The sequence below is a fragment of the Neodiprion lecontei genome, chromosome 2 (genome assembly GCF_021901455.1).
Source record: "Neodiprion lecontei isolate iyNeoLeco1 chromosome 2, iyNeoLeco1.1, whole genome shotgun sequence".
Classification (NCBI taxonomy): domain Eukaryota; kingdom Metazoa; phylum Arthropoda; class Insecta; order Hymenoptera; family Diprionidae; genus Neodiprion; species Neodiprion lecontei.
The window spans coordinates 9,718,009-9,733,190 of NC_060261.1; the positions used below are offsets into that span (position 1 = coordinate 9,718,009).

Consider the following 15,182-nt stretch of genomic DNA (forward strand, 5'->3'; position numbering starts at 1 on the left):
TTCTATTCGCGAACACGATAGCATCAATACACATAAACCACGTAGGTATAGTGAAAAACAAAAGGAAAGCCGGAATGAATCCGGCTCGTTGAATCAACGCGATTCTTCTTCCTCCCGCCGCGTCTTTCATACTTTCCGCAAGCCCTCCGTCGTCCTCTGCAGTTTGTATTGAAAGCAGCTTTTGCACGCACACCTATTATATTTTCACGAGGTAAGAAAGACGGGGAATTACGGATCGAGGCATGAGACGACATGTTTTTGACCAGCGACGAAGTGAAAACCGTCGAAACGTTGTTTTTTCCTCCATTTTTGACGACTTTGGATGTTAATAAAAAACTGCGTCCTGTCACTGGTAAGCAATATTTTTCACGAAACAAACTGTGATTTTTTTTCAGAACGAAGTAAGCCGAGCAGTTGTTCATTTGCGTTTTTTTAAACGTTACCTTCGTCCGGAAATCAAATTTTTATAATTCAAAATGGCGGATCCAATACGGTGGACGAAAATTTCAGGTTTGATCTAACAAGGTCGAAAAACTTGGCGCAGGGGTTTTCAAGGTCGCTGCTTGGATTTGCAATACTGACATTTAAAAATCTGATATCAGATTCGTAATCAGATACCCCAAAAATTTATAATTCATGTAAAACGTGTACGCAATGTGCGAAGGGGTGACTTTCTCGGAAATGAATTATTTCATCAATTTTCACGATTTTTTTTCAATCAATTTGTTTCTAACAACAATAACTTACGTTCCATCGCAATAATTACTCTAGAGTATTGAAAACCCGTCAGCATACTGTAAGAAATGGCAAAAAAACCGGAAAGAAGTATGTTGCAAAGTTCCCCAAATATACAAAATGTGAATATGAATAAAATGGTTGTAAGAATACTTACCGCGAAGATTCAAAGGAAGATTTTTGTATGCAGATTTGTCATCGGGGGTTAAAGATGATTGAAAAGCCTTAATGGGATCCGTATTGAGAAGGAAATGCTGGCCTACGCGAGTATCGTAACGATGATAATCTTGGAATTTTCACTCCTTTGCTTTCCATATTTGGCTGTCTGCCGACTCGACTTCCTAGCAGGCGTGGCACTTGGAAACTCTCATCTTGTCATAAACTTTCTGAACGTATACACTCGAGTTCCCAACTCGATGCTGGAACATAATAACGCTGTAATGAAGGCTACGAAAGGGAGTCGACGACGAAAATGAAATGAAAAAGAAGATGCGAAAAAAAAAAAAAATGAAAATAAAAAAAAAAACGCGAAAAATAAACGCCGGGGAAAAGGAAAAAAAGGCGAATAAAGGTAGAGGGAAAAAGTGAGCAAAAGCTCCGAAGAGTGCTCGCGTCGAGGCGTCAACGTGTACATACAATACCCAACACATACACATTTAAATGTATATATACGTACAGCATCCGCAATACATGTAAAACGGGTATAATGTAAGTGTAAGCTTTGCGCAGGCCATTTTCTATAAAGGATACATCTCTTGAAAATAAATTGTTCCGAAGTAAATCCAATTATATTATTGAAAGTAAAGAAATAAAGTGATCCGCTGCCGTTGTGAGCGCGATTCCTTCGAACAATGTATATATATGTATATAAGGGTGCCTCATCGATCAAATTATTTTCTCAAAAAGCTTTCTCGTCTTCGCGGAAAAGTTTTCAACTCTTGTTTAATCGTCGGCCCGACAAGCCGAGTCACCTTCGCCAGCAATTAGATGACTCGTGTATATAATACAAGCTTTTACTTAGAGCTACTCAACACTTTCGCATTTCGCGATTATTCCTGAACGAATTGTCGATCAGGAAAAAGTCCGAAGTAAAATCCTATCAGGATTTTATACATCTTGAAGTACCTCGCGCGAGTAGTTAGATAAATAATTAGAAGCAATATTAGATCAAGGATTATATACGGAATGACTGATGTTCGATGGGGAAAAGTTGTATCACACGATGCCCAAGTTTTTACGCCACGAACGACTAATGACGCGAGGCATTGATTTATTCGCAGCGTGTCGAATGCAACTCGAGGATTTCGCGGCATCGAGATACGGCGAGTAGACAGCCAAACCCCCCCGAGGTTTGAAGTGTCGAGGCGTGTCGAAGCGGTAGCGAGGCGAGATTTAACCAATGACCACTTGAGGTGGCTCAACTCTGCACCAGGCCGAGCTTAAAAAGCTCCGGTTTTTCGTCTTTGAACGGTCATCGCACTTCGGGACGCCTCACGGCTGCCGGGAAGATAAGAGAAAAGAATAAGACGAAGGGATTCCGGGGGGATTTCAAGCCTCGGAGAAAGGGACGGCACTCGTTCCTATTAATTTAAATTTCAATTCAAATTTTCAATTCTATTACGACCTTCTACGCACCTCGCGGAAAAGCCTCGCCTGTGTACTTTTCTTTGTTATTATTATTATTATTATTATTATTATCATCACTATTATTCTTATTCGAGAAGGCCTCCTCCTCTCATATCCTGCAGGAAGCTTTTCTACCTCGTTGTAAATTACAATTTAATTATGACGCTTCACGTAGCTTTTTTCACAACGTTCGTGCTTTATCTCAGGCGCGAGGAGACCTTCGCTGCTCAATCTCACCTGCCGCATATACCCTGATAATAATAATAATAATAATAATAATAATAATAATAACAACAACAACGACAGCAGCCACTAGCGATGAATAATTTCCCTGATGCCAAATCTGTCGGTGAAATCGTTTCGTGACGTCAACTAGGAAAAGACGCCGATTAAATTTCGCGGCAGAAGACAAGAAGCAGCCAGAAGTCATGTCGCGAGACGTGATTCAATATCGGTCGGTAATTGTACGCTCAGAGAGAGTTGAAACCAATCGTTATTCGGGTAGAAACTGCAATTGTAAAGAGGCGAGAATCCCGTATACAGAGAATAGAATTTCATTTACCGGGAGAATCCATTGGACACACTTTAGTTTTTAGTTACGTGCGGTTTGTGTAGTGACAAAAATTTTGAAAGAAAAGAATATTAATATTGATATTCAAGGTTCGAGTCTGAGCTTTTGGTGTTTTTTTTCAAATGAATTTTTTCAAAGTAGAGTTTTTATTTTTTTTTTTTGTATAATATCAAGTGAAATTGGATTCAACTGATCTGCGTTGTGGTAAATGTTTAACTTGAAAAATTTCCATCGATTCTACCGCGTGATGTTTACACTGACGGTATGAAATTAACGGTAGGTTATTTGTTTGCCATCTCTCGTATTTCTTCATTCCGCGTTCGTTGCTCCATGGATTTAAAAATTCAGTACTTTACGGTTTGGTTTGGCGGGCGTGCCAAAAGGATGAACGAGATGAAATGGAATTTAGCGAAACGTTCAAGCCACCCGGACAAAGTGCCTTTCTTCTCTCATCCCCTGCAGTTTTCATTTCACGACGAATTTCCCCTGATTCGTTCGGACGCGAAACTGCGTGGTTGAAAGAAGCCCGATTCGCGATTCTCTGCGAATAATAGATAGACAAGATTACTAGGATTTCCATAAATATATCTAGCAGCTGTCACGCGACGACGATAAGCGTTTTTACTCAGAGATTTCTTGTTTTATTATCCAGGTACGGGTCGCTACTTCAATCGGATAACTCGATGCAGCCAATGCACAACGACGGTATATGAGCTTCTGATATCCTAAGGATTCCAGGGGATGAAATATCTACGATCGAGCATTGACGGCGGTTGTGAAAAGCGATAAAAAATCCTTCTCTCCGCTGCCCCGTTTATAGACTCTGATGCGTATCAATAGACGCGGTCCATCAAAAGGACGATGAAAATTTGTGAAGAGAGTCAGAACCGTTTGAAAAATTTTGACACAGCGATAGCGAACAAAAAAATTAAACATCATTCCTTGTACACGATGGAAATGAATTTGAGAGAAGGGGTTATTATTAGAAGGTTCAAAATGATTAAACTGTCGTCTTGTTGATCTGATTGTGTTATATTTCTGCGTCCGGAATATGAACGGCGATGTCTTTTTATCAATAATTACCTAACTCGCGCAAAAAATCGTTACAAAATCTATTCGTACCTAGTTGAGAAATCTTGTCTCAACGCCGCGCCGCGATCAAGATCACCGTCAACGTCAACGTCAACGTCGAATTTCAAACGTTGAACGTCGCCGAACAAACCCCTCGACGGGCAACCAAAATTGCGGGACGTCAATCCCAGATCTCGATTCACACGTGACTACTCACTGCAAACGTGACTTTTTTCAACGGACCGAACATTCTTGCCTTCAATTACAGTCGTAAGCATCGACGAAAACCAAAAAGGGGTCGATCGAATATATACGATATTGTGTGTTGAGGGAGAATCGTGACTGAAAGTTCAAGCCTGATCGGAACGAACGAAACCATGTAAAATGATTCTTAGCACCATTCACTGAAGCTGAACGATGTTTCAATCGAGTTCTTTAATCATTTAATTTAACTTTCTTCCATTCCTCGAACTTCGAGTTTAAATTCTGCAAATATAATTCGTTTACCACTGGCAATACTTTCTTTGATCTAAAAAAAAAAAAAAAAAAAAAAAGGGAATATAGAAACGTTACAAGTTTGAAACCCTGTTTGAATTCTGAGAATTCTTCTTACATCAAGAGTATCCGGAGAAAGTAAAGAAATTGAAAATCGATTCAATTGACTTTGCATTATAAATTTTATTTTATTTTTTTCTTACAGTATGTAAATTTTTTTATCAACAATTTTCGTAACACTGCTTCGTACAATAATGTAAGGCTAGGTAATCAAACTCCACATCTTTCATATATTTTCCGACATGGGTCTGTTTAGTGTGTACAGGTAAATATATCCGTCAATTCATCTTCAATCTTCGCGCAGTCAGTTAGGATCCGATTAAACAATCAATAGCTATTTAAGGGGATTGGGATTCCAGCCATGACAGTAGCGACGAATCGATTCCTCGACGAATTCGCGTCCGCCTTGAAAGTTCAGGTTCACGTACAAGCGTCGAAGGGAGGAATGCGAGTTTACGGTCGATATCTTCGAAGGGATATTACTACGGTGTATACCCTTGGTAATCCTTCCCGCAAGATTCGAACGGATGTCTCCCCAACTCCCATGGGGGATCATTTGATTATACACGTCGAGAGCGGATTTCACTCACGGCGTTATCGCCGACGAGGAAATCCGTCAAAGATGACACTTGGAATATCTTTTCCTTTCTTATTTGTACCTGTGAAGAAAAATCATCAGCGGTTTTACCAAAAACCAAGAGCTTCTCGCTTCACCAGAGGAAAAAATTCGGTTTCCTTGCGAACGTATGACTATCTTTACTTCACTCAAATTTTCATCTTCAAACCTCAACTCATCAAACTTTTCTACTTCGATTATTAATTGTCCCAAGTATCGAAATCAGTTGCAAGGTGTGTTTTTAATATATACTACGCGTGGAAAAGTTCGATTCTTTAATTTTTTCACCCCCTTATAATTATGACTGATCGTGATGTGAAAGTCGTCCAAAACCGTTTATCAATTCTGGCCGATTTATTACTACTAAATTCGAATAGAATTCCATATTTTATTTGAACTAACCGTTAAATGAAAGCTTTGAAAATCCAAAAAATTGATCTTTCGTCACCCTCGTGAAAATAGCTAATTTTCAGACAGTCAGCGGTTCGAAACGAGTTTGTTTCCTTCAAAAATACGCCCTAGAAATGGTGATAAAAGGGGGTGGGGGGAATTGTCGCAGTTCCTTCTTCTCAGAGATGTTCATTTCCCGCACCCTCGCGATAACTGTACGGTGTACGTGTAACTACATCCGTTCGAACGGTCGCGGCACTGGGAGGAGCAAATGGACGGTTTTTTCTTGACGTACTTGAATAAAACAATGAACAAATACAAGCTGCTCAACGATTGGCCATAGGGGAGAAAGGGATTTCGTTACGTGACGACTGCGCGGAATACATCCGTTAGGGAGGCAAACGTTTCTAGGTGTATTCGTACAGCCTCGGGTTCGGTTTTAACGACGTGCTCAGGACACGGTCGTATTCCATTAGGTATAGCTGTACAATGTACATCCTCGCTGCGGGATTTTATCCCCAGAAACGGGAATAGACACGCGTGTGACTTGCTCGCGATATTATAGAGACACTCAAACAGCACCTCTAACAAGGAAGGTATCCGAGCTCGATCTTTCCGATATTTGATTTTATTTGCAACATGTTGGTAGTAGACTGAAAAGTAAGCGACACGTATTTTATTTTTTTTTTTTTTATCCGTCGTTGAACGTTTTTAGGGTTTGAACGCACCCTCCAAAGCAAGGCATGTCAAAAGACCTTTTGACAATTTTATTGTTTTTTAATTTTTCTGAATTCAGAAAATTACATCTTTCTCGTTTCGTTATGGGAATCATTTTCCAGTTGGAATGGATAAAAAATATTATGGTTTTTGGTAAGATGTTATGTTTGCGAACGAAAAATTCCCACGTTAATTATGCCATTACAGTAATATAACCGGATAATAGCATTACAAATATTGGTTCAAATCACGAGGAAAGTATTAACGAAGACGCATGCCGAATCAGAGTTAATCAGATTAGTAATTTTTAAGTTGTCAAATCATTTTTCAATTTCAAATTAATTTCCAACTACCGTGATAACGTATTTTTGATGGTGAAAAAAATTTGTAATTTGTATGCTCAAACTTACAATGAATTAGATAAATATTATTCAAGGATCAATTGTACAGTTTCTTCCGAGAAAATTCCTTAAAATCACTTTCCTTTCAGCACGTCACGCAATTTTCAATCTTCACCACAGCTGTGATCCGTGAAAGTTAGTCGCAAGCTACGAAGTCGGGCTTACGAAAATCAAAAAAGTCTGAACTTGATATAGATTATTTCCCCATCGCGTGGTGGTGGGATCTTGTTAAAATCTGCTCCGTGTAAAACGGCGTTATGTGTCATACCGATGAACTTTATAGATGAAATTTCAAACGCTCTGACCTGCACGGTGGGCTTTGTACGCCTACGCTCGGAAGGTAAACATCAACCCTCTCGCCGAAACGAGTCTACCCCATATGTATTTGTAAACATTACACGGCGATGGAAGGGCGGCAGGCACGCGCGGCTTAACCCGCCTCAATTCAGACTAACGCAAATTGATGTAATTTGCGCGAAACAAGTTACATGCAGCGGGCTTGATCCCGTTCGTCGTTGCTTCTCGCGGTACGCGAGTTACACCGTGTACTTTCCACTGTTCTGTCAAAAAGTAAATAGCAAAAGAAAAGAAGAGAAAAAAAAAAAAAAAAACGAAAGAAAGAAAATAATAAAAAAATAATAGCAAGGCTTTTTTTCCATCCCTCTCCTGATCAAGGCTTGTCGAATCCGTGTACACGGGTTCGAGATTTCCTTTTGTCCTTCGCAGGGTGTCCCGTGCCCCCGTTTTGAGTCGTTAAACCCCAGGGGACAACCCCGCGAAACACTTTGTTCTTTCGCTAATGGGAGATTAGCGTTTGCTGCTCGGTCTTTCCCCCCCCCCCCCCTCCCTTTCCCAGATTCTTCCTTTAACACGGTCCCATTGTCTCGTTCGGAGCACAGAGAACTAATTGTTGAAATTTTTCCCTTTTCTTTTTCACCCTTCATCCTTGCCGCCTTAATTTTTCACATCCATCGGGCTATCGACAAAGTTTCATCCACCTGTCCTCAATCTTCGAATTTTGCCTTGGTCTTCAATTTTCGAGACCGAAAGCTGCCGTGCGTAACCGACTGTCAAGTTTTCAGTAAAACTGACCACTCAACGCCCGCAAACAGGCAACACGATTCAAAATGTAGCTCCGGTTGCCTATCCAGCGGCGTTCCAAGCGGTAAGTTTCACGGAAAACTCCCGGTACGAAAAGATTACTTTGTTCGGTTCTTTTTTCCCCCGCTTTCGTCCTGTTCGTTTTTTATTCGATTCATTTTTTGTTTTTTTTTTGTTTTTTCTCGTTTTTACTCGTTCTCCGTATCAAATATTCTTTTTTCGCCCGTTTGTTTTCCGTTGGTTTATCTCCGGCAGCCAGTTACATCCCCGTTAGTAGGTATACGGATATATTTATATATGGATATCCCCTCGCTGCTGCAGAGAGACTCGGGCGTGTACAAGAGCGAGTACGTGCAGCTCACAATGGCTCAGCTCTCGCGCTCGATAAAGTATAGCCATGAAATCGTTTTTCGATCTGGGCATACAGCCCCGACCTCCAAAGAATATTCCGTAACGCTCGATTTCACCACAGTTTTCGACCGCGAAACTGCGCTACGTGTGATATGATCCTGTGACAAAAAAAAAAATAAAGGCTGTTGGATAAATGACGGGCGGGGGGAGGGGGTGATTTCGAAATGGGATGTATTCGTACGAGCTATGTAAATTTTGATGTAAAACCGCAGAAATTAATAACGAATCTGGTGTGAAAAGGAGCGGTGTAAAGAGAGGGTTAAAAAATGAATCGCAATTAAATGTATTCAGTTTAATCTATCTTGAGTGTGAAAAAATCTAATTTTAAAATCACAATTTAATACAAATATCGCATTGTTATTTGTGGGTGTGTGTGTGTTTTTTTCAATACCAGGATCGTATCGTTTGTTAATTTTTTACAGATTAAACAAATAATTTCCTTTGTAATAATAATGAATTCTTATTAATTCGTTGGACGTGTGAAACTTCAATAACCGTTACACGACTCTGAATAAAGTATACATTTATCAACTACAGCTGTAGTTTAAAACGTAATGACATGATTTTCCACAGTCATATCGCTAACTCAGATGTTGTGGAAAAAAAGACTAGATTCACAAACCAATTAAGTATAAAATTGATTTAATCCAAAACAAACAAAAGTTTCCTTTCCGCCGCTGAAAAAGTGGTGTCATAACGACGTCGTTGCTGTGAAATTATAATATGCCTAGCCAGATTATTTACAGTTGAAAATTGTGTGATCAATCAAATTTTTTTTACTTGTCACAGAAGATATTCTTTCTATTAAATCGAACTGGCTTGACTTTAATTGTAACTTTTGAATCCCTTTTTTTCTGACGAGCATATTCTTAATCGTCGTTTTCAGCCCCTCGAGCTTTTTTGAGTGTACACACGTAGTAATACGCGAGCCGTACATCGTACGCAAGTCCGAAGTATTTATTCAGACATGTCTCTCTCTTTCTCTCGCTTTCTCTCCACCCGCCGTTATACTTCGAGGGCTACACGCGGCACGGGAAGATGAGAGGGTAAGGTAGGGGATGAAAGTGGAGCCGTGGCGAGAGGTGGGGATGAAATGTTCGGATGTTCCAGCATCCCTGCTGCTTCGAAACGCGCGAGCTTTTCGTGTAATTTGCGATTTTTAAACGTACCGAAAAAGTTATTCCCCACCTCTGTTTTCGATTTTTGTCGTGAGATTCTGCTGAGGATTTTACAGTTGGAAACGTAATCTTGACAAGTTTTTTCAATCTCGGTTCCTTGCATAACTACGCTGATTTTTTTTTTACGACTCGTAAATCGGATGAACAGAACTTTATTTGAAATAATTTTAATGAATCATTGCGGTTTCATTGATTTTGGACCAATGACTAGGCTTTTTTAGATTCGTTTTATTTCTGCTGATTACAGGAGAAAGTCGTCAAGCGGTAACGCGAGAACCCTCATTTCGTGGTTCGAGCTTGTCCGACCCTCATTCACCGTTCGACTAACGAAAATCTCAGGCGAATGGAGAATGCAAAGACGTTGTCACGTTCGGTAATTATTTACCAAAGAGTTTGAATTTCCAGTGAATGGGAAAAATTTCTAGTTCCAAACGAAGAATAAAACTCTTCGATATAATCGTCTTTCTCAGTTTATTGAACGAGCTTTCAGCTATTTTTCAGGAAATAATTGACGGCTATTTGTGAGATTTCGATTTTGTTTGTCGATTCGAAATTTTTCCATACGATAATTGTCACGTTTCTCAGGAACCAAGCCGAACGCTTTTTGAAGACGATCATAATTTTAGCCGAGAAATTATAACTAATCTAAAAATCGAAGCTTGAAATTATTCGGAAACAGATCAAGTCAGCATAAAAAGTGTCAAAAATTTTCATATCATTATCACAGGGTTCTACAGGCTTCTATTTTAAATCGTGCAATAGCTTTAGTTATTTTTGACATCCACATTCGAAACGAATTTTTAATTACATCTTTTTGAGTGATTTAAAAAACGAAAAATGCGGTATCAACGATCACCAGAGTCCCTCTTTAAAGAACTAGTGATAATTGGCCATATGCTTTGTCCAAAAATAGTAATTTCTTTGAAATTTTTGTTTCGTCACCGATTATACAGACCCGCAAAAAATTGTATTTGAATCTATGATTGGAATTGCTTCACTACCCCCAGATTTTAAGTTATATAATATGAGGTGTACCACTCTAACATCTTCATCGAAAAATCTTGCAATGTTCGAGATGGACGAACAAATTTTTCAGGCAGGAATAGCGAAAATCTGAAAACAATCGGACAATTCTGACACTTCTTTATGGTGTGACTCGTGTTATCCGTCCTTAATACGAGGTATCAAGACGAAAATTATTAGACATTAACTCTTTCAATCACACAATTTTCAGCTCAATATTTTGGCTTCAATTTTATAACCCAGAAGATTTTGAGGTCGCTGATCACGAATTTGAAATCAGAATTGAATAATTTCTAAACCCGAGATGGCGGACCCAATATGGCGTATGCAAAATCGTAAAAATAATTAAAATTCGATGATTCTTGCGAAAACTCGTTACTAGGGAGTTTTTGGGGTCGCTGATCACGAATTTGAAATCAGAATTGAATAATTTCCAAACCCAAGATGGCAGACCCAATATGGCGGATGCAAAATGGTAAAAATAATCAAAATTCGATGATCCTTGCCAAAATTCGTTACCCGGGAGTTTTTGGGGTTATACAAAGTAAGAAAAATCATGTAAACAAACTGTGACAAGGCTAACACATGGAAGATTTTTGATGTAAGCGGAACGCTGATATCGAAAGGGTTAAAGCCCCGATAAAAATAGCGAGTTGGTCGAATTTGGCAGCAAAGCCCGATCCCTCGACGCATTAAAATCCGAAATGAAATTTCTGCCGGGTAGAACGGATCGAGGGTAGCGCCGGGAACACCGCAGGGGAGGATGGAGTCCGCCTGTTGTTCCTCTTTGTCGCACCTGTCCGTATCTTGGCTGCGCGCTTGCGCGACTAGCCCGAGGCTCCGACGGCACGATCAGTTGTAGTCGGTTGTGCCGGGGGCGAAGACGCGCGCGTGACGATGAGCCCCGTGTGATCGCGACAAGGTCCGGTTCCGGTCACGTTTCGCAAAACATTTCCGGTCCGATAATACGGCGGTATTGAGGAAAGACGACGAAACGACGACGATAAAACAAAAAACAAAAATACAAATAAACAAAAAAACAAAAAAAAAGAAACAACAAGAACGAGAAACAGCATCAACGACGCTGAACACGCATAATAATAACAATAATATTAAAAACACTCGCTGAGGCGGGGGCCCAATCTGGATTCAAAAAAGCTCTCCCACCTACCCCTACTCGCGGTCGAGGGATGCTCGCCTGCTGCTTATTAATTGCCGGTGAGTAACTTATTGCATCCTTATTTTTGGCAGGGGTGAGAAATTGGAATTACCGTTTGATAGGAGGATCGATGTGTCGAATTTTCATGTATACGAGAAAATCTTATACGGAGAATTGAAAATGTGGGAGGTTCAAGTGTAGAAAATTGAAAATATTTGAAGGTTAAAACACAGAGAACGGAAAAATCGAGAATCTATGTACGATTCTATATTATCTAGAGATACTTTGACGATTCTAGAATTTGACATTTTGTGTTTGTGATCTTTCTGCTCTTTTACTGCGCTATACTTTGACTTTCAACATTTTGAAATTCTATAAATCAAGTTTCAGCTTCTTTAAAAATTCAGTACTGTGGTCTTTAGATCTTTTGATATTTAAATATTTTCACCCCGACCCCTTATTGTTATTTCGTGTATTCCGGTTTTCACATTTCGAGCGATATTCAACATTTGACCAGCATTTCCGGTTGTTCGTGCCTTGCGAAGCCACGCCGTGCATTTTTGTGCTTGCGTTTACCGGGGAACTTGTTTTTTCCTCGTTTTCAATTCCATCCTAGATTGACACGCTTACGGTGCTTGGAAAATCAAGTTTACGCGAAAAATTGGAATACACCTCGTACGTGCTCAACTTGGGCCAAGTTGTTATGGGTCAGGGTGCCGAGTGAAAGTTCGAAAAACGAATCTGACCGAAGACGAAAAGCTTGCGTAGATCAGCGAGATTCTCATACGATATCTTTCGTTACAGACGAAATTGAAACAGTTCGAATAGTTTCTGGTCAATTTTTGGAAGGCTGTTTTAATAATGTAGAACAAAAATCTACATCGAACCATCCTGTGTACGATAAATATCTGATGAAAATTTAGTACCTTTTACCTGATTTCGAAGGACAAAAGCGAAGACACTTCAAAGTCTGGGTTTGCGGTAGACGGTAGATATGAAACGATACCAGGATCGGTTTTATTTCAGGGTTACTCCCTTATTATTCCTCTCGCCGATCTCGACGGTACTTTAAAATTACTTGGACGTTATTACAGGGTGTCCGGGGATCAGCCGAAACTCTCACTTTGAAACAATAATAGAAATAAAGACTTAAATCGATTTGGGTCTTTGCTCGAACCACCCCGTCATCTCCCACTCCCCCCCCCCCCCCCCCCTCCCTTCGTCTCTGCCGCTTTCCTCCCCAATTGATATTCTGCTTTGCAAACAGAAACTTGAATATAAATTTGTCCCACTTACGGCGACGCTTCTCTAACTGAAATTATGAATTATCGGAGTTTCAACCGAGAATCCGATGAACAAATCTGGAAAATGTTACACGTACTTGTTTTACAAACGTTATGTTGTGCTCTCTTTTTTTTTTTTTTCTCACCCCCCGTTTTACCGAAATTTACTCGCAATTATTCGGAGCAGGCAAAAAAAAGTTTTTACCCTCACTCGCGATCGATTGTACGAAACCTTTGTCATTTTATCTTTTGATGTGAGAAATCGGATTCCACTGTTCGCGATGATGGAAATATTCAAGAACACTCTCGAACAATTTTCAAATAAACTTGAATGATTTTTTAAAGTTTCTAAGCCGTTGATATAAAATCAGTATATCAACAGATGGATAGATTCGATATAAAAATTGAATCGGCTGGCTATTTTTCAACCGTCAAGCATTGGTTCAGATTTTTTTTCATTTTACTCTCTTACAGAATTCCGACACAAATTTTCTTGTAATCCTGCACATCTTTGTACAATAATACACGTATTCAAATTATTCACCGTACCAAGAAAAAAAAAAAAAAAAAAAGAAAAGTCCCTTAGAAATTGAGTAACTGCGATGAGAGTTACGAAGAAAGTTCCTTTAGCTCTTCGCGTTCCTGAGGGAGGCAGGTACATATCCACACTTTATTTACTCCAAGTTCGTGTTACGTAACACGTCTGTAACTCATTGTTACCATTTCTTGGCAATTCTTATAAAGGTAGAGAACATTTCTGAGGTAAGAAAGAAGCAAAGAAAGAAGAAGAAGAAGAAAGAAAAAAATAAAGAGGAAAACCAAACAAACAGATGTAAAATAAAAAGAAAGCAAACACCCCCCATATAAATCGCCTCAGTCGCTGGGAAATGTCAAACTTTTTACATTTATTCAGGCGTCGCAGATGCCCGGCTCTCCTCGTGATGCATAATTCGAATGTCCACCCAAGAATATCATCCCTCCACGCACTTTACTCACGATGTTGCGATAAGTCACGCGAAAACTCTGGCGAAACTTGCCAAGGTGTATATATATACATATAATGCACGTATAATATGCTTTTATAAAAATGAGACTTCTGTTGAATGATTGCGAAGACTGCGAGCGCTAAGAGTGAGATCAATTTTGAGACCAGGAGTTTCCGTTTCTTTCGAAAAAGCTCCGGTTATTACGTCGAACAAACGTCTCAGCGTCGTTTTCACTCTATTCGACGAATTTTGACTCTATTCGTTGATCGTTCGTTACCTTGGGATTATAATATCTGAAACGAGCACCCGGGAAGTAAGTATAGTTATTGTTAGAGTAGGTAGGTAACAGTTTTCATGGAAACGTAATAATAATACCGCGAGGTAATACACCGAATTAGTAGTTCCAGACAGCATGAAACAGACCACTGATTTCACAGCGGGGCTCGTAAACAACCTTCAACGCACCGTGAACCGAAGCTTGACGCATGTGTAGGTGCATTACTCTCTCACACAAACGGCCAAATTTCAATTACACAATTATAAACTTTCCGAGCTTTCCTATCTGCATGCATTCTATTAGAAATGTCAGAATGGTGTATACATTACGGAGCTGCTCGACGTTTCGCGGTCGTCTTCTCGAATTAAGTTTCCAATCCACGAGCTATTATTGCCGGCTTCGGTTTCTCGACCTGCTAGTTTTCCTTCTGATAGAAAAAATTTCCACTTGAGGCTTGCTGAGAAAACTGGATAACAATTTTGAAGAAAAAATTTCCACTTGAGGCTTGCTGAGAAAACTGGATAACAATTTTCATATTGTGGTGAAACAATTTTGCAGAAACACAAACGTGGCGATAGGATCGTTCAAAGGTACGAAAAGTGAAACTGAAGCTCGTCGAGTTTATTCTAATTGAAAAAGTTCCTTTGACCTAGGAAAATTCTTTATAAACGAATTAATTTAATTGTATATAATACATGTGTTCGTTATAAAGAAATTACATGATTATACGATTGCTTCGCCGAAAAATCCGTACAGTCTAGACGATTTTGATTAAAAATAGTTCGCTCCATTCACGAGCGTATTTTTTAGAAATCGTTTGAGTCTGATTTTTTTATTGAGCTTGTGAGTGATAAATTTAAGACTCGGTAACAAGGGATACATTATTCTTATAATCTTATCCATAATCTAACAAACAATTAATAATACGATTTTTGGATCATTTAATAGATCGTTTAATAATTGAAATGAGATACTGTTAATAAAAATTGTACAAGCAGCATAGATTTGTCTTGGCTGAAAGTATGGTAGGATAATATAATTCTTCTGGCGTCGTTAATATTATACCTAAGATATTTGTAATC

The 15,182-nt window shown here is 39.3% G+C and overlaps 1 protein-coding gene across 9 annotated transcripts in view; it reads left to right on the forward strand.

Moving 5' to 3' along the window:
• The first annotated feature begins 11,272 nt into the window (after positions 1-11,272).
• Positions 11,273-15,182, forward strand: part of LOC107218323 (Down syndrome cell adhesion molecule-like protein Dscam2) — a 123,056-nt gene continuing 119,146 nt past the window's right edge. For all 9 annotated transcript variants that reach the window (XR_006902613.1, XR_006902614.1, XR_006902615.1 and 6 more), the window contains exon 1: positions 11,273-11,613. Coding sequence is in view for 6 of the 9 variants with exons in the window: in XM_046730283.1 (XP_046586239.1) it covers positions 11,586-11,613 (28 nt within the window). In the remaining 3 variants the exon portion in view is untranslated. The remainder of the gene's footprint in view (positions 11,614-15,182) is intronic.